Source organism: Triticum urartu, chromosome 4A (assembly GCF_056163025.1).
Source record: "Triticum urartu cultivar PI428250 chromosome 4A, HENAU_Tu73, whole genome shotgun sequence".
NCBI classification, from domain to species: domain Eukaryota; kingdom Viridiplantae; phylum Streptophyta; class Magnoliopsida; order Poales; family Poaceae; genus Triticum; species Triticum urartu.
Genome location: NC_141876.1, coordinates 588,373,774 through 588,400,980, shown reverse-complemented (window position 1 = coordinate 588,400,980; position 27,207 = coordinate 588,373,774). Strand labels below are relative to the sequence as shown.

General features: G+C 44.8%; 1 protein-coding gene and 1 pseudogene across 1 annotated transcript; both read left to right on the top strand.

Annotated features, from left to right (window-relative positions):
- The first annotated feature begins 7,896 nt into the window (after positions 1-7,896).
- LOC147976886 (protein FAR1-RELATED SEQUENCE 5-like) lies at positions 7,897-9,363 on the top strand (annotated as a pseudogene).
- Positions 9,364-15,447: 6,084 nt separating this feature from the next.
- Positions 15,448-18,969, top strand: LOC125554934 (receptor-like protein EIX2). Its single transcript, XM_048718297.2, has 2 exons — positions 15,448-15,802; positions 17,458-18,969. The coding sequence occupies exons 1-2, from the start codon at positions 15,617-15,619 to the stop codon at positions 18,364-18,366; spliced, it is 1,095 nt and encodes a 364-aa protein (XP_048574254.1). The 5' UTR covers positions 15,448-15,616; the 3' UTR covers positions 18,367-18,969.
- Positions 18,970-27,207: the final 8,238 nt, after the last annotated feature.

The following is a 27,207-nucleotide window of genomic DNA, read 5'->3' as shown; positions in this document are numbered from 1 at the left end:
AAATTTAGAAAAACAAAATTTTACTCCGTTAAATATAGGGGATTGGTTAGGTCCGGCCAAAACTTAGTGAAGTATTATACTCCACTAAGCGTTTACTCGCCGAATACTCCACTATTTTGAGGAGACCGGTTAGAGTTGCCCTTAGGGGCTGATATTTGTATAAAGGCCTCTACTTTTCTTAGGCCTCGTTTGGTAGGAGAGGATCGAAGGGGTTTTGAAGGGAATTTCCTCGCGTGGCCCAGAAACCCTGCAAAACCTCGAGGGCCCATTTGGCACACGGGGTTTCGGCGGCCCAACCCCTACTGACCCCCTCCCACACCCTCCTTTCCACGCGGTTCAGAGCCCTCGAGGGGGGGCGCGCGGATTTGGGGAGGAAACGACACCGCGCCGCCGCCCGCTCACAGTGCCGCCGCCCGACTCCTCCTCAACGCGCCACCGACCAACTCATCGACGCCTACGTACCTCCTCCGCCGGCTTCTCCCCGATGGTAAGCCCTCGCCTCGTCTCCCCCTCTTTCCCCTCGTCGTTCAGGTTTCTTCCATCCACCCGTCCATGGCTGCCGCCTGGTCTTCCTCGGCGAGCTCGCCAAGCACGCCGTCTCCGAGGGCACCAGGGCCGTCACCAAGTTCACCTCCTCCTAGACTGATGACATATTGTTGGTTTCTGTATCTGCACTGTTGACTCTGCCTATCTATCTGCAGGTAGTGGTAGTAGTACGTGTCGTTGATTTTTTACTTGGTGACTGAATTGATCTCTGCTATGCACATTAGGTTTATCATGGAGCGGATGTAGTAGTAGCTTCAGACTTGGCTCCGACGGTGCTCTGTAGTTAGGTGATGGTGTGTGCTCTGACCATGTTATCCTACTGCAAGATTTTTGCTGGAATTCATGTTCTTGGATAAATCAGAAGTGGCATATGCAACTGAATTATGTCGCTCTTAAGTCTTAACTAGCAAATGTCCTACCTAGCAAATGTGCAGATGTTTGCCGATTAATGTGTAGAAAACTGTTAGCAATGTAGTACTATTTTGGCCATTAGTCTTTTTTCCGAACCATGCATGTATGAGAGCTGATAAAGGTACAAAAGAGGTTCATCTAGAGGATACACTACACTCATGTTCTTATTTGACAGCCTGTCGCTTGGATTCTTGTTTGGGTGGATGAGTTGCCTCCATCTTTAGATGCTTACTAATGGTTGTTCATGTTCTAGAATTGTCTCGGTTTCCCAGTTCCAAGTTCCAACTGGTGGAATACATCTTTTTGAAGAAGTAATTGTGTGTTACTGATTCAATTTGGCTGCTGCGACGTAAAGAGCAGGTTGTGGCAGATATATTGTTCACCCTGCTTCATCCAGGCTGCTTCTGGAACTGTGGGAAGAATGGAAGACTTGGCTGCTTGTGAGACGATGGGCTGGCTGAGTCCGAGCAGTGAACTACTAGGAAGAGGAACCCATAAGCATCTAGATGGATGGAGAGGTTAGTGGGATTAACTTAATTAGTACTCAAGTCCCAGCATTTGCATGATGTGCTCATATACACCCACACATATGTTCCATCCATATAAAAGGATTCAGATATAGTTGCATGAAAGTGTAGTACATGATTTGACTGAGATCCGATTTGGGGAACTCAAAGTGTTTGTTCATAGTTGTGGTCTGACATTGATATATTGTTCTCTGCAACTACTGTATTGGACTAGAGAGGAGATGTTATTCTAAAAAACATCACTCCTCTGGGTGCCTTATTTTTGTTCAGTAGTTTTTTTTTCCTTGTTTGAGTGTCGCTTTGCTAATTTTGTCTCTATTTGCAGGCTATCATCTGAGCAGTCATCCATTACCCAGCTTAAGCTAATACAGGTTACACTCCAAACAGACCTGGCAAGTGATTGTCTCTCTGTAGATATTATATAGGCAATATTCTGCCAAAGCTTAGAAAATATATATTATCCCAAGTTTGGTGTATATTCATTTTTATTTGCATTCGTTTATGTTGATAATTACGGTCAGATGCTCGTTTAGTTGCACATGTTTGTCTTGAGGAATCGTGCTTATAAACATTCTTTATACCTTGTATTGTACAAGTCGTCATCAGTCACTCGATTGATTAGGTGGATGTTTGTTTCTAGTGATCCAGTCTGAATGATTATGTATCATCTTACATGCCTGTTCCAAGTTTTCCTTTGCCTGAATCATAATCAATTAACGGATAAGATCTTACACAGTTTGTTTCTTGTTCTGTATCCTATTCCAAATTGGTCTGTACTGCTTTTGTTGGAGAAGACATGAAGATGCAGTACTACTATGGAAATGTCTAACTTTTTGCCAATAAGATTGTAGTTCTCATATGATTCTCTTGCTGCTATTGAGTGATCCTTCATATTGTGGCTGTATGTGTTCTCTGGTTTATAAAGGTCATAGTGATTATTTTTGTGGAGTCCTCCTTGTTAGTTTATTTTTTCAGGTTACATCCTCAACTAAGATTTGGTAAGTAGCCATATCCTATCTTCTCGGCAAATACTCGACTGATTCTTTTTGCCATTCACCTGAGAAAGGCGCATTAATACTAACCTCTTGCTATGATCTTGAATTTTTGCAGTGCAAATGGCGGACATTTAGCTAGTGGTACATGCCTTGCCGAGCTCCCCGACGGATAGTGCCTGACTTGCAAGCACGTCGGAGGCTTTGTCCACGGTCTTGCAGTGGACGATATTATTTGGTCGGCAATGATAAAGTTTTCCCACAATGGCTGCCAGAGCGAGTCATCTAGCACGAGCTTGACGATCACCACCGTGCTTCTACACTTCTGTAGCAACATGATTAGCTTTACGTGTGGATTCTACCTGTAGCAAGTTTTTCTATTATGATGTTGTTTTGCTTGTAAAGATTGGATTTTTGGATGTCTTGCACCATCGTAAATCAATATGCAAACCCTGCGTATCAAACAACACTTCTATACAAAAAGGATTGTGGCTAGAGGGGGATTGGGAATTCAGGGGATTTGAGAGGATTGGGTGGAAGAGAGGGATTCACCGAATCCCCTCAAATCCCCACCCCCTTTGGGGCTGGAAACCCCCCTCTACCAAACAAGGCCTTAGGGGTTGGGCAAGTCACTGCAGTCGTGCATTGACCTCAAGTTGAACACTCTGACACCCACCTCCTGTTTGTCATTGGGTTTTGGCAAGTCTCTTACTGTTGGGTTTATGTGTATGCTTCTTGTTGATTCTTCCGAGCATTTACTTATTCCTCCGCTGCAAGCGTTAGGCATCCTTGATCCTACGAAACTGTGACCCACCATGTGTTCGACAAAATGCTATTACACCAGCAGTGACATGAAGCCACTGACCCACCATCTGTTCGACACAATGCTACTCCCTCTAGTGTCAAAAACACTCTGATATTATGAGACGGAGGGAATACTACACTGATAGTGACATAAAGCTACCTGCATCCGCCGTCACCCAGGAATCGACTCCGTGTGCATCCTCATTGCCATCGTGCTCAATGAGGAGATGGGTGCGCCGGCCGACCAGGAAGACATCTCCAAGCTGGTGTGCCTTATGATGCAACCAGAAGGGGGCAAGAGTAGTGGATCACTCATATTACCATGGAATCTAGGCACTCGAGGAGTTGTAAATTGTAATACACTGTCCCATATAATTGGGGCTACCCTATGCTACTAACTTTGTGAAGCTATCATTGCCATGGGATCCTGGAAAGCATGATGCAATATACAGACCCAGTCAAGAGCTTGAGGACAGTCTTTGCAACACCAAATTCTTCAGTCATGGAGTTTGGTATGCCATTTTGATGTCACGTTGGTCATAAAATTGGAGCAGGGGAAGTGAGAAAATTATAGTAGGTGCATCCACTTGTTTGATGACACAGTATTTGTGTTGATTCAAAACTTTGACAAGCATCCGAACAATGGATGAAATGCTGGCTATGCATACATTATGGAGGATGCCTCGGAAACACGTGTTGCTGTCGGTTTTCCTTGAATGGCTACAGGTCCGAGGCTCATCATGTGGCCAACTTTTTCACTGGAAGAAAATTGCAGAAAAAGACATCATGCTAATGCGGATGGATTTACATGATCATGTATGTGCATTCTACTCCAACCAGCAGTCCAAGCCACATACTACACCGATGATATTAGAGGTAAAGAAGCGGGAGCCACTAATTAACGAGCGCTTCTTCGGGAGTCTCGCAACGATCAGCGCCACTTGGCGCACTCACAGTCATTCGCCACGTGTCGCGCTCTGGACGCTCCCTCCGGATTTTGTTTTTCTTTTATTTTTCCGCATTTCGGCTATTTAAGCGGGTTTTTTCGATGTTTTGGTTTCCCACCGGTATTCCTTAGCTTTTCAACCAAAAAATTCAGAATTTTTTTTGCGCGAAAAAACATGTTTTCTTTTTTTTCCTTTTGTGAGAGTCACGGTTTTCCTTCCGCGAGAGCCACGGTTTTGCTTTCGCGAGAGTCACGGCCGTGCCTCTCGGAAACGAGAAAAACGTGTTTTCTATTTTTTTTTCCTTTTGCAAGAGTCACGGTTTTGCTTCCATGAGAGGCACGGTTTTATTTTCGCGAGTCACGGCCGTGCCTTTCGGAAGGGAAAAAACGCATTTTCTATTTTTTTCCTTCGCAAGAGTCACGGTTTTGCTTCCGCGATAGGCACGGTTATGCTTTCGCGAGAGTCATGGCCGTGCCTCTCGAAGACGAAAAATAAAACATGTTTCCTGTTTTTTTTCTTCCTTTCGCGAGAGTCACAGTTTTGCTTCCGCGAGAGGTATGCTTGTGCTTTCGCTAGAGTCACGGCCGTGCCTCTCGAAAAGAGAAAAACGTGTTTTTTTTCATTTCGTGAGAGTCACGGTTTTGCTTCCGCGAGAGGCACGGGTGTGCTTTCACGAGAGTCACGGTTGTGCCTCTCGGAAACGAAAAAATGTTTTTTCTATTTTTTCCTTTCGCGAGAGTCACGGCCGTGCCTCTTTCGGAGAGGGAAAAAAATCCGTGCTCTTGGTTTGGTTTTTTCGTCCGGTTTTTCTGGCCGGTTTCTTTTGTGAAAAAAAAGTTCGTCAAAACCTATTAACATGGGATCTAGTTTTAAAGATCTCGGCGCGAGGAATCCAACGGTGAAAGCGGTTTGAGATTTGGATACACGGTCTGAGAGATAAAACGTTTTGAATGAATGGATCTACGAAAAAAAACTCCTAGGTTGCGACAAATGGCACGTTGCATGTGCACCACTTGTCGCAACCTAAGGTGTTGGAGCGATCTTTACAACAAGTACTCCCCAACGGGTCAGGCTCTCGTGCTGGGTTCCCAGCACGCACTATCGTGCAGGGTCAACCAGCGCCCAGCACGTGTCCCGTGGACCCACCACTTAAACAACCCAGCGTATCTCTCTAATTGCAGTTATGTTCCAGAAAATCAGCAAAACGACATGTTTCTCTCCCGCGTTACAATTGATTGCCGCCAAAATCTCTTTCCTGGCTTCATCCTTTCTCCTACCGATCTATTCCATTGTTAATTGTTGCCCCTGGATCACAGGAGAATAGATCAATCTTGATAGAAATTTATCCTCTTCATGGATCAACATCTACTGTGTTCTTCAGCATGGACGGAGCTCCTCACACTTCATCGTCCGGAGGTATGTTCTTGTGTCTGGAATTAACAGATTATCAACACTCTTGATCATACGAAGGTGACAAGATTAAAAAAAACGAAGAGCTGATTCTATGACATGCAAATTACTCCTTCAGAAATAGCTCCCCGCACTCCATGTTCCGTAGCCACATTTCTTTCAAACACATGCAAATTAATCCTTCGGAATTGCATTATAATTCTGTTAGTGATGATCACTCCTACGATGTTGCGCACATTATGCATCAGAGTACCACCAAGTTTATTATAAACTAGATCATGATGGCGCGCGTTGTTGCGCCCATCTATTATTTCAATAAAATGGTAGGAATATTCTTATATATATTGTTGCACGAAATATAGAGGTTAAATATGAACCAAGTAGTTTGCAACTCAAGGACAATTCCGAATTGAAGTTTCGGAATAACAAAACAAACAGTTGTTATTAGGAGAATAATACAAAAGAATCATATAATTACATCGGTAGGTTACCCATCCATTCTGGGAAAATAATGAAAGAAATATCTGAGAAAAATAAAAAAATGGCTCAAGTAGTTAGTCATATAATTGTTTGAAATTGTAGATATGCAATGAGTTTTTTAAAATATAAGTTAACCATCGAATTTGCATGTACATCATCAATCCAAGTTGGAGCTATACATAGAAGACCATATCAGATAATATCATCAGAAAATAGCCCGTGGGAAGTAATCGATAATTCGTACGACCAATCCATACTTTATTTCATAATCAAACAAGTCTGCATATACAACACATCATTTATTTGCACACCACAGAAAATAAATCTAGACAGGCAAAAACAGAACCCTGAGTAGTCATGAGACTCACCAAACCTGCTACAAAGAAAACAGATAATCAACAAGTTGTCCATAGCAGTCAAGCAGAATTGCAAAATGGTTAGACATAATTTTTGACACAAATGTAATTATGAGTACCATTTACAGACATACATAAACACTGCCTTCCATCAGTAGCAAGATCTGAACAAAAAGAAAAACTGCAGATGGCAGAAGAGAATTAGGGTGTTCAGTTGCTCACCTTGTTACAAACTTCAGATGGAGGAACAGGAGTGGGGTGCTCAGTTGCTCACCGTGTTTTGTTGGCTCACATCACGTAGATCGGTAGATGGGGATCAGCCGCAGGCCTGGGACACGCCAGTGGGTCAAAAGGTTATTATAGGGTCGCCGGCAGATTGATGGCGTGAGGAATTCCCATCGACCATCTATAAACGGAGTGAGCAACCGAGGGTTGACGAGGAGCTCCATTAAGTAGAATCGTCATCGTTTTCGAAGCTGCTCCTAGCTTCTACAGGCTGGTCGGCTTGACGATCTAGGATGTGGCCACCGGGCAATCAATCCCCAGTTCCCCACTATGACGTGATAGGCAGTCTGTTTGATGGAGTAATACGAGCGAGGAGAGCACCAGAAGATGAAGATATATATGTACGTGTAGGAATCGAAGCAGCTGCAGATCAGGGAAAAGAAACGCACACCTTAATAATTAGTCAATGCTCCCAGGAACTGATAACTGATTGCCTCCTTTAATCCCATCGAGGCAGTTTCCCTCCTGTACAGTCGAACGTCCCTTCGTCTCTACCGGCGTCGGCGTGCGGGCCGGGTGGCTCGAACGACTCGGCATCCGCGACCGGGATCGCCGTGCCACCCGCATCGCCTATGCATGCCTCCAGGTCGTGAGAGAGGAGCGCCGCAGAACAAATCAGTGCGGCTACTGAATCGATGGGCTTTGTCCGGGAGCAGGCCCAGTTAATCACAATACACCGATTTTTCCATCAGAGTAGCCAGCCGCAGGACAGCTAAGCCCACTAAGCAATTGATAGCGGGGTGAGGCAGCGATCAGACAGCCACAAATGGTCAGGACACGACATCCAACGGCCAAAACTGCTAAAGGCGTGAGAGGGCTCGCTTTAGGCTCGGTTATACTGTCCTTAATTTTACTGCATGAGATTTCTCCTTTGACACTAACTCTAATGATAGAGATTACTGTATCAAAGAAAAGGATCAATAATTTGCTAATGCTCCTTGGGTGAATACCGTGTGATTTTCAGGTTTCACTAAGCCAGGACTGTGAATATCTTGTGATTTTTACTCTGTGTGTCGTCCATGAACTAATTAGTATATCATAATTTTTATGTTGTGTAGATCATGAGACCACAAATGTGGGAGAGGCAGGTGGAAGTACAAAGGATTATTACATCAAAAGGTTAAAACCAGAGATAGGGATGGAATTTGAGAATGATGATATAGCATATGAGTTTTACAATACATATGCAGGACATGTAGGTTTCAGTGTCAGGAAATCTTGGCATGATAAATCCTCGACGACTAATGTTATTCGGACAAAGAAATTTGTATGCTCAAAGGCAGGTTACAAGGACAAGAGCAAGGGACAATGTCAGAGGAAGCGAGCAGATACAAGAGTTGGTTGCCTGGCAGAGATGACCATCAAAATAAGTGCTAATGGAAAATATGTTGTAAGCATCTTTGAGGATGCTCATAATCATGAACTCGTAACTCCAAGCAAAGCCCATCTACTGCGATCCCGGAGAAAAATTACAGAAGGTCAGAAGGCGCAAATTGACATATTGAATGATTCAGGTATTAGACCAAAGTCTGGTCATGAAGTGATGAGTAGACAAGCAGGGGGTCGACAGTGTCTTAGCTTCGGTCAAAAAGATTATAAAAATTATCTCCGTTCAAAGCGTATGCAATCCATCCAAGGAGATACAGGTGCCATTCTTCAATACCTTCAGGACAAGCAGATGGAAAACCCTTCCCTTTTTTATGCAATACAAGTAGATGAAGATGAGATGATAACCAATATATTCTGGGCAGATGCAAGATCAATATTAGATATCACTACTTCGGTGATGTGGTATGTTTTGACACAACCTTTAAGACAAATAGTTATGGCAGACCATTTGCCCCTTTTGTTGGTGTCAACCATCATAAACAAACAGTGGTTTTTGGAGCTGCATTATTGTATGATGAAACATCTGAGACCTTTGAATGGTTGTTTGAAACATTTAAAAGGGCCATGTCAGGAAAAGAACCAAAGAAAATATTGACCAATCAATGTGTTGCCATCATTACTGCCATTAATTAACAAGGTTTTTACTAACTCAATACATCGTCTATGTGTGTGGCACATGTATCAGAATGCTGCAAAACATTTGAGTCATGTTTTCCAAGGTTCGAAGACATTTAAGAAATATTTTGGCAAGTGTGTTTATGATTTTGAAGAAGTTGACGAATTCTTAGCAGGTTGGAATGATATGCTAGTGAAATATAATTTGGAAGATAATGAATGGCTACATAGATTATTCCAGAAGAGGGAGAAGTGGGATTTGGTTTATGGTCGACAAACCTTTTGTGCAGAAATGAAATCTACACAAAGAAGCGAGAGTATGAATGCACTATTGAAACGATACCTGCATGTTCGCCTTGACTTATTAGATTTCTTCAAGCACTATGAGAGGGCCGTGGATGATAGAAGGTATGCTGAAGTGGAAAGTGATTTCTATGCGAGTCAAACATCACCAAAGGTGCCATATGTGCAGATGCTGATACAAACTTCGAAAGTATATACACCTGCTATGTTTGAGATATTTAAAGGAGAATTTGACATGGTAATGGGATATTGTGTGTACGGGAGTGGTCGTACTAGATCTATTTCTGAAGTTTCATGATATTGTGTCGTCATGCATTGAATTTGTTGGGGTATTGTGTCATCATGCATTGAAGGTGTTGGACCACAACAATATCAAGGAGTTGGCACCGGAATATATCTTGAAAAGATGGACAAGGCGAGCAAAATCAGGGCCATCACAAGCAATTCAAAAGTGCTCTAATGATGAAGATGCAAGAGTCCGCACTTACAATAACATTTTGAGCAAAGCAGCAGCAAACAAAGAGGCATATGCACTACTGCAAAGTATGTCAATTGAACTAATGGAAAAGGGCGACCAAATTTTACATGGAAATCAAGCAAAAGATGAATCAACAAATCATGAACAAGCAGAGAAGCAACCAGTTGAATGCAACATTGAGAATGTAGTCCAAGCACAAGGAACAAAGAGAAAAGAGCAAGGAAGTAGCAACAAAAGGATTAAATCTAAACTGGAACTGAACAATAAGAATAAACGTAATACAAAAGGTATGGTATTGCACAAGAAATAGCTATATAAATATCTGGTCATGTTATTGAAATAGATCTAACAAATTCTTTTGCAAATAGGTCAAGGAGCAACATGCAAGAATAAGAGTGGTGATTGTGCTTCTGCAATGTCTGGGGCAAATCCTAGCTTAAATATACCAAATAAGAACAAACGTAATACAAATGGTATGGTATTGCACAAGAAATAGATACATAAATATCTGATCATGTTATTGAAATGGATCTAACAATTTTAACTCCCGCCTCACCGCCTTCCAATCCCACGGCTCCAGACGGCGAAGCGCGCCGGAGATAGACGCGCTAGCTGCGACACCTCCAGTTCACTAAGCGCATTGGAGACGGGCGGCGCAAGCAGCGACATACCCGGCCTCGCCGCCGGCCACGGCCCGGACAGCGGATTTCACCTCGCCATAATCCTCTCGCAGTGGAACCAGTGGCTGTGGAATAGGGACCGGCAGCAATAGTGTGCCCGGATAAGTATTTTCAATAAATTAGGAAAAGAAAAACGTCTTATGAAGTGATGGGTCCACGGGACACGTGCTGGGCGTTGATTGGCCCTGCACGATAGTGTGTGCTGGGAACCCAGCACGAGAGCCCGTCCTAGTGATTTCGTAAAGAAGCAATGTGGGACATTTAATTGAAAGAACAACATGGAGTTTCCGTATATGTGAGTCAACGCACGCACTGCTGCTGGGCAGCCCAATATGGTAACATAAAAAATAAATCCTTTTGCAACTGAGCGGGCTGGCCAAGGCCGGAGCACACGTACTGCTGCTGACAGCCCAATACGGGGACGGGAAACAAATCGGACTAAAATCACACCCCAAAAAATAGTGTCACCTCGAAATGGTACGGGAGAAAATAAATCTATACGGTGGATCAAAAATCAGTGAAACACACCTCACTTTATAAGCAGCTAGGTCGATATATATTAGCTCTAAAGTAAGTGTGATCCACTTTAATTATGAACTATGCTGTTAAACCACTATGTATAATTATGCGCAATGTGGTTTAAATCTAGTTTCCGATTTGGGTTTCGAATGAGATGTTTGTGCACAATTTGAATTTAAAAGGTTAAATTTAAGAAAAGTCTAACGCCTACACGTGTGGGCGTTCTTCAACTCGCCCACACGCCTGGATCGTCGTCCAGTGCCTTTTGCACGAATCTTGGCACGAAAAGGTTGATTTTTTGTGCTAGGATGGGGCTGGTGTGTGGGCGTTGAAAAATTTGCCCACATGCCCGCACCATGCTGTTTGCCAGCTGCGTTGTGTGGGCGAACTAGTTTTTGCCCACACAACCACCACCTAGGTCATGCGCGTGTGGGCAAATTGCTTTTCGCCCACACGACACTCCTATGTTGTGGACGGCAATTGCAGTTACGCGAACGTGGCAACTCAGTACACACACGGCAACTGTGATTCTCTGCTACACGGCAACTGCAGTTACGCGAACGTGGCAACTCGGTACACACACATGGCAACTGTGATTCTTTGCTACACGGCAATTGCAGTTGCGCGTACGTGGCAACCAGATAAACACACATGGCAACTGTGATTAACAATACATGTCAACTATGGTTGGACCACACGTGGCAACTAGGTAAACACACATGGCAACTACTGTTTTGACCATATGTGGCAAGTAGTTAATCACACACGGCAACTACGGTTTGATTACACGCGGCAACTATCATAAATTAGACATGGCAAATATAGTTAACCAAAACAGATAGAGTTGCCATGCTTTTACAACTACACTTGCCATTCCGGATAACTACATCTGCCAACCAGAATGGCAACTAAATAGTCATCCCGCGGGGTACCTAACGTAGCTGCGTCAGGACGTGTGGGCATTTTTGCTTCGTGCCACACGCACGGGGTGAAGATGAGTAGTACTTGTTGGGCGTGTGGCACGAAGTAGGCGCGCCCACACGTGTGGGCAATTCCAATGTCCGCCCACACACAGCCCGTGTGGGCTGCCTCCTACTCACACCACACACGGTGTGTGGGCGCATGTCGTATATGCCACACGTGTGGCAGTTAGGGGCGTCCTAAATTTAAGGGTTCAATTAGCTCCACACATTTTTAACTCTTCATATTTGAGGAGTTATGATTTTAGGAGATATCTGAGGGAGAATATTTCAATGATTCGATTAGAGACTCCCTTGGAGTGAAGGCAAAAGTATTGTTGATGATGCATTGGAGCGCCCATTTTCTTTGCTCGCCGCAGAACATTTTCAAGAACATAATCATTTTTTTCATTACCAAACGATTATTGAAACTTGTACTAGGACTAGAAAGTTAAGAGGCTGAATTGAGGCATTGAAAAGTTAAACGCTAAAGCGAGGGACATGTAAGGCGGGCGTGTAGCATCGTATTGATATATCTCGGCTCCTTCAGCTCGTCATCTCAAGGTTCCCCTCTTCTCGGTTCATCTGTTCTCCTCCACTCCGTTGCTCCCCTTCCCACTCCACCATTCCCATCAGAATCCCGCTCCCGAATTCGCCGGAGTCCCCGCGGAATCCTCCCAGCTCCACCCTCCCGGAGCTCGATTTGTTCCCTGGACCCGCCGGCTCGGCCGCCTCTTCGCTCCGCAGATCCGCGCCCTCCCCGGTGATTCGACTCGCATGAGCTCGGATAGGTATCAGTCCTCTTTTAATTTTGCTGTTGATGCCGGGTCGCAGTCTCCGAAAGAGGTGGTACCGCCTGACAGTTTGCTGCTCGCAGCTCGCTGCTGGGCGATGAAAATCTGTCATTTCCGCTGAGAATATGATACAAACCGAATAACACAACCTCGCATACCACTACTCGATCAGAACTGATGCTCGCGGCCCTTCTACCTTTGCAACACTCCGTATGGCAGCTTCTACTAGTGTTAGCCAGGCCAACGTAATTTCTTCTATTTTCCTAACAGCCGGTGTGCTTGTACTTGTGATTCTTGATTTGCAACACTCCATATACCACTATTCTGCTACCATTATGTGCTTGTGATTCAAATTCCTTCTACCTATTTTCCTAACAGCCGGTGTTAAGTTTAGATTTCTCTGGTCCAGATACCTGACACTGACAGTGATGCGCAATTAACTATGAGTATATGCACACTCTTGTCCACCAAATCAGACAGCTGGCCAGTTTTGCCAATCCTTGTCTCAGTCGCTTTGAATTCTAAATTTCTATTCCTGAAAGTCATCGTCGGTGTGCTATCTCACATCTAAGAAGCTATAAATAGCGTAGATCCCTTTTTGGAACAAAGGCTCAAGTAGAGCCCGGCTTTGAATTAACAAAGCCATTAACCGGTCAGGATTACACAAGGCCACCAAGCATGAGCGACCGAAAGATACATGGAAGTTGACCGAGCAACTTACAACGCAACGCACACTACTGCACACCAAGAAAATACACGAGAAAGTCCTGCAAGTAATGTCGAAGCCCGCTGCACCCCAGGACCAAAGACAGGAAAACAAAGAAACATCAAGGTTCAGTCAGTAGCATGGAGGCACCGGGGGTCGCCTGACCATGGAGCATCGGACAAAACGAGCACCTGTCTTCCAACACCGAAGAGGAACCCTATCCTCTCGCCTAGGCTCGAAGGCGCCGCACCATCGGATCGTTGGGAGCTCACCTGAGAGCTAGAGCAGGCGCCGGCCGACACACCAGAGCAAGTAAACTATCGGTCCTCGCCACACCAAAGACACACCACATCCGCTACACTGCCACCTTCCTTGTACACCGAGAAACAGAAGGAAAGCTGCCGGGAGGATCATCGAAGAAACAATGCAGAGCACCAGGGAAGAAAGTTGGAAGCACCAGGTGCCGCTCCAGTGTCCGCACAAGGGAAGAGGCTTCTGCGGTGCGCGTCGTGGGGCTGTCAACGGGAAGAGGAACCCTATCCCCCTCCAACCCGGCTCAGGAGCAGAGCCACCATGACACACCACGAGCTTGCCGCCGCAGAGCATTACTCCGTCAAGGCATACACCTGCAGGAACACACACCCTACACAAAAAAATCACCCCTTGGGCTCGCCGCCGACGGGCGCTCTCCAACCTCACAACCACTCTCCCGAAGAACCAGAGAGCCCCAGGCGGCGTCTCCAAGGAGAGAACGACGCGCATGACGCCGCCGCTGCCCAACCCGGGACGGGTTTTGGGCTTTCACCCGGGATCTGGGACGGGGGTGGAAAAAAATAGGTCCTCAGCGGCGCCTCCAGGGAGGAAAACCATGCGCGCACGCGCCGTGGCCGGAGAACCGGCCAAGGGATTACCCCAGACGCAATCCTATACCACCATCACCCCGCCAGCACCGGATCTGATAGCCAAAGCCACAGATTGAACACCGCCAGAGGGAGGAGTGGAGCAGAGGAGGAGAGAAGCACGACCTTCAGATCTGGAGTGGAAGAAGCCCACACCACGACCACCTCCTGCCGGCTCCTCGCTGCCCAAGCTGCCGAGGAGGCCGTCCGCCGCATCCCGAGCCCGCGACCTGCCGCGAAGGTGGCGCCGCCTCGCCGTCCGGGGCCGCCGCCCCGGCGTCCAGGGTCCTTCGCCAAGGGACGAAGCGACGGGGAGCCTCGCCGCCACCTTCATCGGCAGCCTCCTAGGTTGGCGTACCTCTGGCGGCGGCAAGGGGAGGGGGGGCTGGAGGGGGTGGCGGCGCCGGGGGAAACCCTAGTCGCCCCCGAGTCGCCCAAGGGGGACGACGCGGGAGCCGCGGGGGGGGGGGGGGTGTTGAAATCCGTAGACAGTAGTTTGTCAATAGCGTAGATCCCTGCTACTTCTTTCTTGGAAAAATCAGAGGGGGTCTTCATCAGCATGGACATTGTGTGGTCTCTACAATATTCAACAACGACATTGTCATGGAAGCCACTGGTGCTCAAGTTTACACACAAGTCGTGCAACCTGTAAGCACGTTGTGTGGCAGTTAAGCATGGCACAATATTCAGCAGCCATGGCACAAAATCACAGAGACATATAGAAGCCTCTACTGGTGTTGGCCAGGACGAGGGAACCCCATCCTTTTGTGTTGTTTAATTTCTTGTAGTATTAGCCTAACACACGGATAGTATTTAGTTCTGGATTTCTCTCACCCTCACTCCTGACTCCTGACAGTGATGTGCAGTTAACTATATGCATACTCTTCTCCACCAATCCAGGCAGCTGGCCAATTTTGTCAATTCATGTTTCAGTCGCTTTGAATTCTAATCCTGGAAGTCATCATCCGCGTGCTATCCCACATCCACATCTAAGAAGCTATAAATAGCATAGGCCCCTGCTAGTCCTAAGAAGGAAAAATCAGAGGGGTCTTCATCTGCATGGACATTGTGTGGTCTACAATATTGACCTGCAACATAATACTGTCATGGAAATCCCTGCTGCTCAAGTTTACACGCAAGTCATGCAACTGTACATTGAAAGACAATCGCCAACTCATACCAACTGTACATTGAAGACAATCGCCACTCATATCACTGTAAGCACATAATGGTGGCAGTTGAGCATGCCACAAAATTCAACAGCCATGGCACCAAGAGTTGAGTCTATTATTTCGTTGTGAGGTGACACCAAGAGGTGGATACCATAAATATCATGCATACCATTGGGTATCCTGCACCAAGATCGAACACACATCCATCCCAAAAGCACCCATGGGCACAATTCAACTCTCCTGCATCCAGATAGCCATAGGCTTGCTCTTCCTCACTCAAGCCAAGAGCACCAAAGAGGAGACATCTGCCCATCGAAACTATACCATCACCAGCTGTATTTCGGATGAGAGGTCTGCCCTTGTCACCTTCAGGGCAGGCCTCTCAGACACTGCAAACCGTCTTTCATCATGGAAGGGCGGTGACTGCTGCCAATGGAAGGGCGTCCACTGCAGCAACATTACCGGCCGTGTCATCAGGCTCGATCTCCATGGACCAGATTGCCACAACAGCATTGTGCAGGTGCTTGGAGGTAACATAAGCTCCTCGCTGCTTGGTTTACAACACCTACAGTATCTCGATCTCAGCTGCAACAGGTTCGAGTTGCAGATACCAGAGTTCTTAGGCTCCCTCTACAACTTGAAATATATAGACCTATCAAATTCATACTTCGTTGGAAGGGTACCCCCACAGCTTGGTAATCTCTCCAACCTGCGTTACTTCAGTCTTGATTCCACTCTTGGTGACACATACTCCAGGGATATCACGTGGTTGTCCCGGTTAACTTCCCTTCAACACCTAGACATGACATTTGTAAACCTTAGTACAATTGCTCATTGGCTTCCGGTTGTGAACATGCTTCCATTTCTAAAAATTCTCCGTCTTGGATATTGCGATCTTACAAGCAGCCCTGATTCTCTTCAGTTTTCAAATCTGACATCTCTTGAAATACTTGACCTTCCGGCCAATGACTTCCTCAAACGTAGCACGCCAAACTGGTTTTGGGGTTTAACTAGACTTAAGTATCTAGATATATCAGCGAGTGGTCTCCATGGGCCGTTTCCCGACGAGATAGGTAATATGACCTCCATGGTTAGACTTGATTTATCAAGCAATGACCTGGTGGGCATGGTACCAACTAGCATGAAGAATCTTTGTAACTTGGAAGAGTTGTTTCTGTTTGAAAACAACATCAATGGGTGCATAGCAGAATTCTTCCAACGCTTACCTAGTTGTTCATGGAATAAGTTACAAACATTGGATCTAGCTTTTACCAATCTGACTGGAAGTCTGCCAACTACGCCAGTACCCTTAAGCAACCTGACAATCCTTGATCTAAGCTGTAACAAGCTCACAGGCCCCCTGCCGTTGTGGATAGGAGAGCTCACAAAGCTAAAATCATTGTACCTTGGCTCCAACAACCTGGATGGGGTCATACATGAAGGTCATTTATCACGTCTAGACATGCTAGACGTGTTGACATTGTCTGACAACTCCATAGCCATCGTAGTCAGCCCAGCTTGGGTTCCTGCCTTCAATCTAAAAACACTTGAACTTCGATCCTGCCAGCTAGGGCCCAAGTTTCCAATGTGGCTTAGATGGCAAAGACAACTATATAGTCTCGATATATCAAACACAAGTATATCTGACACGTTGCCAGATTGGTTTTGGGTTTCAACTTCCTCAGTATTGTATATCAATATCCGAGATAATAAGATCAGAGGAGTCCTCCCATCAACAATGGAATTTATGAGAGGAATAGCAATGGATTTTAGTTCTAATCAGCTCACTGGTCCAATTCCTAAGCTTCCTACAAATCTATCCAACCTAGATATCAGTAGGAACAATTTAGTAGGACCATTGCCATTAGACTTTGGAGCGTCGGGACTTCAAACACTTGTTCTGTTTGACAATTGTATCTCAGGAAACATACCATCTTCTCTGTTCAAATTGCAATCACTCAGTCTGTTAGACATATCAGGAAACAATCTAACTGGGTCAGTTCCAGATTGCCTAGACAATGAATCCACAATAAACACAACTAGTCTGAGTATTCGTAACCTAAGCTTGAGAAACAACCACCTCTCTGGTGAATTTCCTTCATTTCTCCAAAGCTGCAACCTACTCATCTTTCTTGATCTTTCAAATAATCATTTCTTTGGGACTTTGCCAACATGGATTGGGCAGAAATTGACGTCTTTGGCATTCTTACGTCTGCGATCAAATATGTTTTATGGCCACATTCCAGTGGAGCTTATGAAGATCAGTAATCTTCAGTATTTGGACCTTGCCTACAACAATATAACTGGGATCATACCAACACCCATTGTTAACTTCAAAGGGATGATACTAATGGGAGATAACGATGCTGGATATGAAGAAGCATTTGGCCATGGTTTGGCAATCGGTGATAATGAATTGGTGGACTACAGTGAGAATTTCACAGTACTCACAAAGGGTCAAGAGAGATTATATACAGGAGAAATCATATTTATGGTGAATCTTGATTTATCCTCAAATAATCTTGTTGGAGATATTCCTGAAGAAATTGGCAGTCTTGTCGCATTGAAGAGCCTGAACTTATCATGGAATGCGTTCAGTGGAAAAATTCCTGAGAAGATTGGTGCCTTGGTGCAAGTGGAGTCACTCGATCTATCACACAATAAGTTGTCTGGTAGAATCCCTACAAGCTTATCGGCCCTCACATCATTGAGTCGCCTGAACATGTCTTACAACAATCTGACAGGAGAGGTGCCCTCCGGAAATCAGTTACAAACACTCGAGGATCCGGCATACATATATGTCGGCAACCCAGGCCTTTGCGGCCCTCTTCTCCTGCAGAAATGTCCAGGACAAGTCGAGGACCCAACATATATTCCAGCCACTCAAGGAGACAATGAAGGTGTAACCGACGTGACTTCATTTCTCCTCGCCATGGGTTCTGGACTAGTGGCAGGTCTCTGGGTAGTCTTCTGCATCTTTTTGTTCAAGAAGAAATGGAGAGTTTCTTGGCTCTCGCTCTGTGACAGCATGTATGATCGGATTTCTGTGCTAGTCGCTGTGACCTGGGCTTCCTTGACAAGAAAATCTGGGTAATGCTTAGATTATTAGCACCGGTCATGTGTTTGTTACTATGTAAACTGTGCGGGCTTTACCATGTATCAATATTGTACAAGTATTGTATAAGTACTGCCAAAGATGTGTTTGAGTAGTATGCTGTCGACTGAGGTTGGCACAATATTTGGTTGTATAACTTCACAGGTGATGAATGATACCAGGGACTGCAATTAGCGCCCTGTTCCTATTGTGCAATTGCCTGAACTGCTGTTGTGTAATATTCTTTATTTCGTCTTCTTTGGAGAAATGATGTTGAATGTTGGTGTGCAGTTTTAGAATGAAGGGATCTAGTTGTGGGATGAAGTAAGAATTATGATCCGATGAAATAATCAAAAGGATCAGCCTGGAGAACAGTATTTCTAGCTGATTTCTCGAGGCAAGTCTACAAGGAGTGGTTCACAAAATCTAGCACCAATAACTATCATGTCGGGGTTGCTATTTCTGCTTTTAATAGCTCACGTCGGTGGTTGTCCCCGTTGGAAAAACCACACCCAACTTCACTTTTTGCCTGCGATGAATCTTGCCTATGTCGCTATTCAACATCTGCAAGGAAGACATATAATTCTGAAGAAACCCAATCTAGTGTAATGCCTCACTTTGCCAAGAACAACATCATTTCGGTGATGTCAAGTATGCCACCACATGAACATCAATTTTGTGTGCATGTCTTCATTCATCTTGTCAAGCACAATAAGAACATAGTCTTTCCTGAAGTAATTTAACTCGTTATCCCATGGGATGCCCAAAACATCTTGCAAGCCCATATCGCAAATCCCCAACAAACGTACACCACATTACCGCATGAAAGACGTGTTTTAGTTCGCTACCGCAAACATTGCAAATTGGTGATAGAGTTGGTATCCACTTGCATCGATTAGTGTGTATCAGAAGGGATACATAGGCTAGCTCCATGCAAAAACATGAACCTTCAGGGGCACTAGGGCCTTCCAAATTTTTTTGGTTGTGTTGGAGTTTGCTTGTACTTAGTGTAGCATCGAGCGCCAAAAGGTAGGTGCTCCGGACAAAAAACATGTCGTTCTTAGGATAGTAGGTAGTGAAGTCATCATCTTCATAATTTGGGCAACCTGATTCTTGACTTTGAATGATTACTCGCAATATTATGGTTTCCTCTCGAGATCCAACTAATTCTCGTCTTTTAACATTTACAGGCCATGCATAATGCCTTGTCATCCTAACGATGTAGTTCGAACAAAAGCATTATCTTTAAACCTCCCTCAATATATATACTTAGTTTTCAATAATATTGCACATAATTTGTCCGAGCAGGGATTTTAAAAAAAGTTAGGTCTCTAAATCTAGTTCCACTAGCCTTTTCTCTTTCATCACCCCCACCGAAGAGGAGAATTCAAAAACACTCATCCCATAAGTAAGGGAGGATGCGATACATGTGATATATTCCACAAGAGTTAGTTGTGTGTTTATGATAGAAAACAAAACACCACACATGAACAAACGAGTGATGGCCACAAAGATGACATGCACACACACACACACAGAAGATAAGCATGACATGCAACAGGAGATGTAAGTCACCACACTAAAAAAAAATAGAGTTTACAAGACATAGAAGAATCACAAGTAAGAACAAGTCTGGTAACTCTTACACCTTGGGACCATCCTAGTTTGGAGTGAATCAATATTATCTCCCATCAGGACCAAGACACCAATAATAGAGAAGGAGACACTATTATTACAGTGGCTGGGCGTCTTATTTTAGATCTTCAGTGGGAGTGTGTGACCCTAACTGAGGAGGTGGTGAAGCAGCACCCTTCTCGCCCTCGGCCTTGTCTGCACAGGTACTAGTCATGCGAACATCAGCAGCAACTTCCTTGGCAATAATCTCAGCAGCTTCTACAAGCGTGTTCGTAAGTGTAGATTTGCCTACAAATATGTAAACAAAATGTAAGAATGGTGCTCAATTTTATTATTCAACAAAATGAAAGCATCAGTTTTGAACAACTGAACACAATTATATGAAGAGACAATTACAAATTTAGTAGGGCACAACAGTGAAGTACATTGTGTGCGTTGGCGGAAACGTCTTACCCGATCTAGGGCGACGTGCTGCATGTTTATAGGCAAGGTGCGAGCCTGAGATACGCGTACAAGAGTTGGTTGAGATACAACTTGATGAGGAAGAAAGATAAGAGAGATAAGGGGATAAGCTAGCTAGTAGGTACAACAGAATATCTCATGCGCCTTGTCGTGGAATTGTCACGGCAGATGTCATTTTGCAAGGACTTAGTCGTGGAGCCATCGCAACTAGGAAGTTTAAAGGGGTTAATCGGGACAAGGACACGCGAGGTTTATACTAGTTCAGCCCCTTACGGTGAAGGAAGGCCTACGTCTAGTTGGGTTGGAATTGCTTGAGGTTTCGATGACCAGGGAGCGAGATACGCTATGCCTGGCTCTCGATCCATTGTTTCTCCTCCTAAGCCGCTGGCGGGTTGTCCCCTTATATACACGGGTTGACGCCCTGCGGCCTACAGAGTCCCGGCCGGCTCATAAACAGTGTCCGGCTCGGCGACTAGTTACTTCTACCTTACAGTACAAGTTATACCATCATGGCGGTTTATCTTTACGGGCCTCAGAGTCGCTTGTGGGCCTTTAAGCCTTTTAGTGAACCGCCATCTTCATGCCTTGGTCTTGGGCTTCTGATGAACCTCTATTTGCGTAACCCGGCCTCTCTTGGATGGCTTATACCAATAGTCATATCCCCAACATTAGGCCCTAGATTGATTTGAACCGGTTCATGTCAATCTTTGAAAACCTTATGAACTGGCCTTTAGTCTTCTGTCTTGCGTGAAAATTGTAACCCGCCGTGACGTCATCCTCTGGCTCCGGGTTAAATCATCGTGACGTCATCTTCAATAAAACTTATATTTTAATTCATCATATCTTCGACGGATCTTTGCCTTTACTGACCCTCCCAAAAATCGAGGCGTCGGGGCCGCTGGATAATGATGTCTTGGTCTCCTCGTTTCTCGCGCCGTCTCAGTCGGTCCTCCTTATAAATAGGCACGACCTAGGTCTTTTTCATTTCCTCCGGTCGTCTTCTTCCTTGCACTCCCTCTTCTGCCACTCGAGCTCCGCCGCCGCCACCATCGGAAACCTCGTCTTCACCGACTCAGGCCGCTGCATCACCTTGTTTTTGACCAGAGAACAACGGCAACCCTCCGCAGTTCTTCCACGTCGGTGAGTTCTCTTTCCCCCCTTTCTCAGATCTGCATTAGTACTATCTTGAGTTCGTCGACGTTCATCGTCGCCCGACGCAACCTCCATTAGTTCTTACCTCTAATACCTTGTTCAGATCGTAAAAACCACATAGAACTGCTGCGGAGGATGTTGTGTGCTTATTCTGTATGAAAACAGATCTCATTTCCTTGTTTTGGAAGCCCTCCTTGAGTATATGAACTTCCCTGTACCGTTTTAGGTCTAGAAAATTTTCCTTTCCAGAGCATCGTTTGATCCAAAATAATAATTGCAATTTGTGAAACCTGTTTGCTCCATACTTAGCCAAAAACTGTGCATGTTGACTCTGTTTCAGCCATAGTAGTCCGTGTAACCGGTTTAAGATAATACTGGCTGTCAGCACCGCTTGCCTCTGGCGACTTAAGAAAACCTTAATCATCTTTAATACCTGCAGCTGTTAAACATTATCACATGTTACCTGTATGTCATTAGGCCCCTTCTTAAGCCGCCATCTTAAATAACCCAATAATGTTTATTCTCTGGGTTACAATAAACAGGAAAATTTCCTTTATCTTGTTGTAGGCTTCAATTTACCCAATGGCACCCAAAGCTGTTAAACCTCTGGTTACCTACAACTGGGTCCCATCCATTGTTACAGAGAGCAAACTGTCCGAGTTTGTAAAGTCTGGCCATCTGCCCAAGAAGGATGTCATGTCTTATCGTGCTCCTGACCCGTCTGCAGAGAAACCTCAACCCAAGGAAGGGGAGGTGATGATCATTTTTACCGATCACATGAGCCGGGGATTTGCTCCTCCCGGTTCAAAATTCTTTAGAGACGTTTTGCACTTCTTTGACTTAAGACCTCAAGACATCGGGCCCAATTCCATGTCAAATATCTGCAACTTCCAAGTTTTCTGTGAGGTCTACCTTGGAGAAGAACCCAGCCTACTTTTGTTCAGGGAATTGTTCTATTTGAACCGGCAGAATGAGCGGGCCAACGGGCCCAGTCTGGAGCTTGGTGGCATATCGATTCAAAGGCGGAGAGACTGCCTGTTCCCTTATGCTGAATTGCCGAGTCATCCAAAGGACTGGAACCAGACATGGTTCTACTGCCAAGATACTTCTCCGGCTGGTGAAAACCCGTGCATTGCGCCTTGAACCTACTCATCCGCTACCGGATAAGTTGACTGCTATTGAACATCTGCCACTCACCCCCAAGATCGAGAAGATTAAAACTCTTTTAGGGAACGGCTTAGATGGCATTGACCTGGTCCGAGTCTGGGTTGCTTGGAGAATAATTTCGTTAAGCCGCCGCCCTGGCTTAATGTGTAATTATTCAGGCGAGAAAGATGACCCTCAGCGTCATAGTCCTGACGACTTACCATATGACGTAGTGGAAGCTACAACTCAGTCTTTGTTGAAAGAGGGCACAGTGAATAGTAACGCTTTCGGCTTACTACCTTTTTGCAAGAAGAACCTGGCCCCTGCAGTAAGTTTCCAGCCGTCGGGTTATTTTTTATCATGTTATACTGTATTCTTATGCATAACCCTTTATAACCGTTTACAGGCAAATGATAACTTCTGGAAAATCCAATATGATCATGAGGCGGCCAAGAAAGCCAGGGCAGCCAAGAGAGCCGAAAGGAAAACCGCCAAGCCCACCACGTCAAGGAAAAGGAAGCCAAGCGCTTCTGAACTGTTTCAGCTTGATGATTCTGATGAAAATGAGGAAGAGATAACTTTTTAATTTCCCTTTCTCCTTTATCACTACCTTACTGATATTAACCTTCTTTCAGGAAGACACGGGCAACAGCCAACCTGTCGAGGAAGAGGTAACTATAATCTCTGACTCCAATTACCAGGATACCTCTCCTTCATCCGGCGAGTCCATGCAATAAAACATGCCGGCTTTTAAGACTGCCCCTGGGTAATATCAATTTATTCACCTTATGTTTTTCTTTCTTCATGTTTCTTTACTTATTTCTCTGCTTTGCCCACAGCGTGCAGGTTAAGCCCAGGAAGAAAACCAAGAAGGACAAACCGGCCCAAACTCCTGTGGTGACTGAACCGGAACAGGGTATAGCTGCTCCCGACTCTTCCACACATCAACCGCCGCCTGAGCCGGCTCAAGACATTGCAGCACCAACTTCTGACCCGCCTGCTGAAGATATTCTTGATGGTTCTGTTAACCCGGAGGCACCTATCCCAGTCAAAACGGCTGACCCAGAAGTGGAATTTCTCACGGCTCAATTCGTTGAGCCGGCCAGGCCCACCATCCTTGCCAAATGCTCGGCTAAAGAGGAGTTGCTAGAACGCCGTAAGGCCAAGATGGATATCACCAACTATACTCATTTGAGTATTGGAGAGATCGTCTCGGGCTATATCAACCAGGTGCAAAGCAGCCGTGACCTGGAAATTGACTTGGTGAAGCAAATACAGCAAAAATCTGAGGTATGACTTATGCGTCCTTACTTTCAATCATACTTACTGTACCAGCCCCCAAGTCTATTGCTTATGATAAATATGCAGTAGACTTAGAAAAATTGTTAGAGCTGCTTGCCCGGCTTAAAGAAAAATATTTAAACCGGATGTAACACAATACCTTTAACTTGCGATACACATTAGCCCCCAAGTGCCAAGTATTTTGGAGGATACGTGGTTAGGAGCAACACCCCTGGCCGTACAGTATCCCACCCTTTATAATATTGTACAATGCAATGAGGATTACGCAGGTACCGTGTTCCAAACAATCCCCTTGAATATCCAGTTCAGGCGTGCGTTAGTTGGTGAGCGATGGACTGCTTGGTTGCACTTGGTTTGGAGATTGATAGATGTTCAACTTTCCGACCAGCCGGATTCGACGCAATGGACATTAGCTAAGAATGGAGTTTTCACGGTGAAATCTTTTTACATAGATTTGATTAATTCTGGCCCAATCTCGAGATCGTTGCATATTTGGAAGATTAAGGTTCCCTTGCGTATTAAAAATTTTATGTGGTTTGTCCACAAGCAAGTAATACTCACTAAGGACAACTTAATCAAGAGGCGATGGGTAGGTAGTTCACGTTGTTGTTTTTGTGATCATGATGAAACAATACAACACTCATTCCTTGAATGCCTTCTCGCTAAATTGCTTTGGAGAACTATCCATATTGCCTTCAATATTAATCCCCCAGCTAACATCGAAAAGTTGTTTGGAACGTGGTTAGCTGGGGTTGAACATGTTACTGCTGCTCGTATTCGGATTGGAATATGTGCGCTTTTGTGGGCTATATGAAACTGTAGGAATGATTTGATTTTTAACAGACAACACACTTTAACTTTCTTGCAGGTTATCTTCAGAGCTACTGCTTGGATCCGTACGTGATCCTTACTCACTCCTACGGACTCCAGGGAGCCTTTGGTTACTGGGTGCAACCAATGGGAGATGGTATCATGGGTTATATTCAACCTGTTCGGATGACGGTCGCATAACAGGATAGGAGTCTAGGGAGTTTATCCTCTTTTTTGCCTTACCGGTTGTGATTCTGAGCATGTACTTTTCTTTTTTTTTTCTTTGCTCCGCTTGCGAGCTGCAATACCTTTTATGACTTTGTGATACTTCGAGACCTTTTAATAAGATGGTTGTATGCATCATTATGATGCAGAGGCCGGGGGCACGCCTCCACTTAAAAAAAAACTGTTTTGACTTTTTAGGATAGGGAGACGATTTGATGGATTAAGTGTAGGGGTCTGCTAGAGCCTAGAGATGCTCTGTCGTATATATGGTTGTTGTTTCATTGATACACCTATTTTCTTTGCTCACGGTACAACCTGTTTGCATTCTTCTAAGAACATTTTTTTGGGGAAAACGATCATTGATACATGCGGACAACTATAAACTTATGGTAATGTTCCCTGGCAAACGTTAGTTGGAAACAGGTGGCCTTTCAAAAGTTTTTTACGACATTTTTAGTTGTGTGTGGGACGGAAGTTTCCTCATAGCGGCATGTCATTTTCTGGGAAGATGTCTCTCTGGAAAAACTGCCACCCCACACATAACTGAAAATGCCATCAAAATGTCCGTAAATGCCACCCCCTCATGGCGAACATTTACCAGATAAGAGGATGCTAAACTTAAGATACTGTTTACAACACTGAATGTAAACACATGCATGTAAGTCAAAAGGTTTGATAATTTGGAGCTAAGAGTCGGCTTACATGCAATACTTCCGTGTCCATGTTTACTAATCACCTCGAATTTTGAGCTCAAAATTGATCAGAAATTTGACTAACATATTTCTCCAACCATATACTTTTGTGGCATACATCAGAATTTATTAGTAAAAATTAGGCTCAAAATTGGAGGGGAAATTATAAACTCAAGTGGGTGAAGTATGAAACATGATTTGTACACTTACATGTACCTTTCTCTTCCATGTGCTTAGCTTATAGCGTAGCAGCCAATAATATATACCTCCTATATCTAATTATAGTGCATATTAAAGTCGAGGACTCCTGACCAAACAAATAAAATTATATGTTGAACATGGGCAAAGGTGGCACATGAACGGCGTATGAGGCACAGAAGGTGCATCCCAACTAACGGTAACCTAACAAAAGTTGTGATCTCTTGCACTATGTCGAAGTTGTGCATGCCCACCTACATCTTGAACCATAGACATGCAAGTTATTCAACTATGTCGGCTAGACAGACGATTGCACATACTCCCGATGCATCCCATTGCTACACCTAAGTACGACATCAAGCTTTGATGCTACACTGTCCTGATCAACTCTCATTGAAGCACACGATGAAGTACTAACTCGATCGCTCAAGTGTGGTAGTTGTGGAAAGTCTTGTATTTATAGGAAGAGAACAGGTGATACCATGAAGTAACTGTGTTGTCCTTACACACGTTCATTACGTTGTTGGATGGTACTTGTACTTTATAGTTAGAAAAAAATTGGCGTGCGGTTTAATATTTGTATTTTTTGGCTCCAAATGTTTTAGAAAAAACTATATTTTTCGTCCCTTAACTTTTGGCCGAGTCTACTCTTAACTTTTCAAACTGGACAAGTATGGTTCCTTGACTCAACAAAAGCAGTTTTCGTGCTAACTCATTGTGGTTTTGATCGGTCAGCGCCCACATGGCAATCTCTTCCTCTCTCATCCTAGCTCTGGTCAGCATTTCGTCCAGCAATTGACATGCGTGTGTCCCGGCACTGGCACCGGAGGCAACTGGAGGCGTAATTGCAGGGCAGCGGCAGCATGGAGCGCCACGAGCGGGTGTCCAGGCACCCCCTTATCAGCACTGTAGGTTCAGATTCCGGCGCCTAGGGATATATACCAGGTACTGTAGCAAGCATTTGATTAGGAGGTGCTAACCACGGGCGGCTAGGCACATTTCATATGAAGCTGTGCCTAGTCTGGCACTGTGCCTCGTAGGTTGATTCCCCCTACTAACCGAGGCACTGTAGCAGATTCCACAACCCTTTCTCTTATGTCTTCTCTCACTCATAGGACACAGCCTCGGCAAATTTTCGTGTATTGACCTTTTTTTAAAACCTATTCGAGATTTGACCCTAGTTTGAAAAAATTTCAAGATCTGACCCTTTTGCTACCGC

Coding starts and splice junctions, on each gene's coding strand:
- LOC125554934 (XM_048718297.2), top strand. CDS start 15,617: ATGAGAGGTCTGCCCTTGTCACCTTCAGGGCAGGCCTCTCAGACACTG. Junction 15,803..17,457: donor CATTGTGCAGGTGCTTGGAG/GTAACATAAGCT, acceptor TGGATTGGGCAG/AAATTGACGTCTTTGGCATT.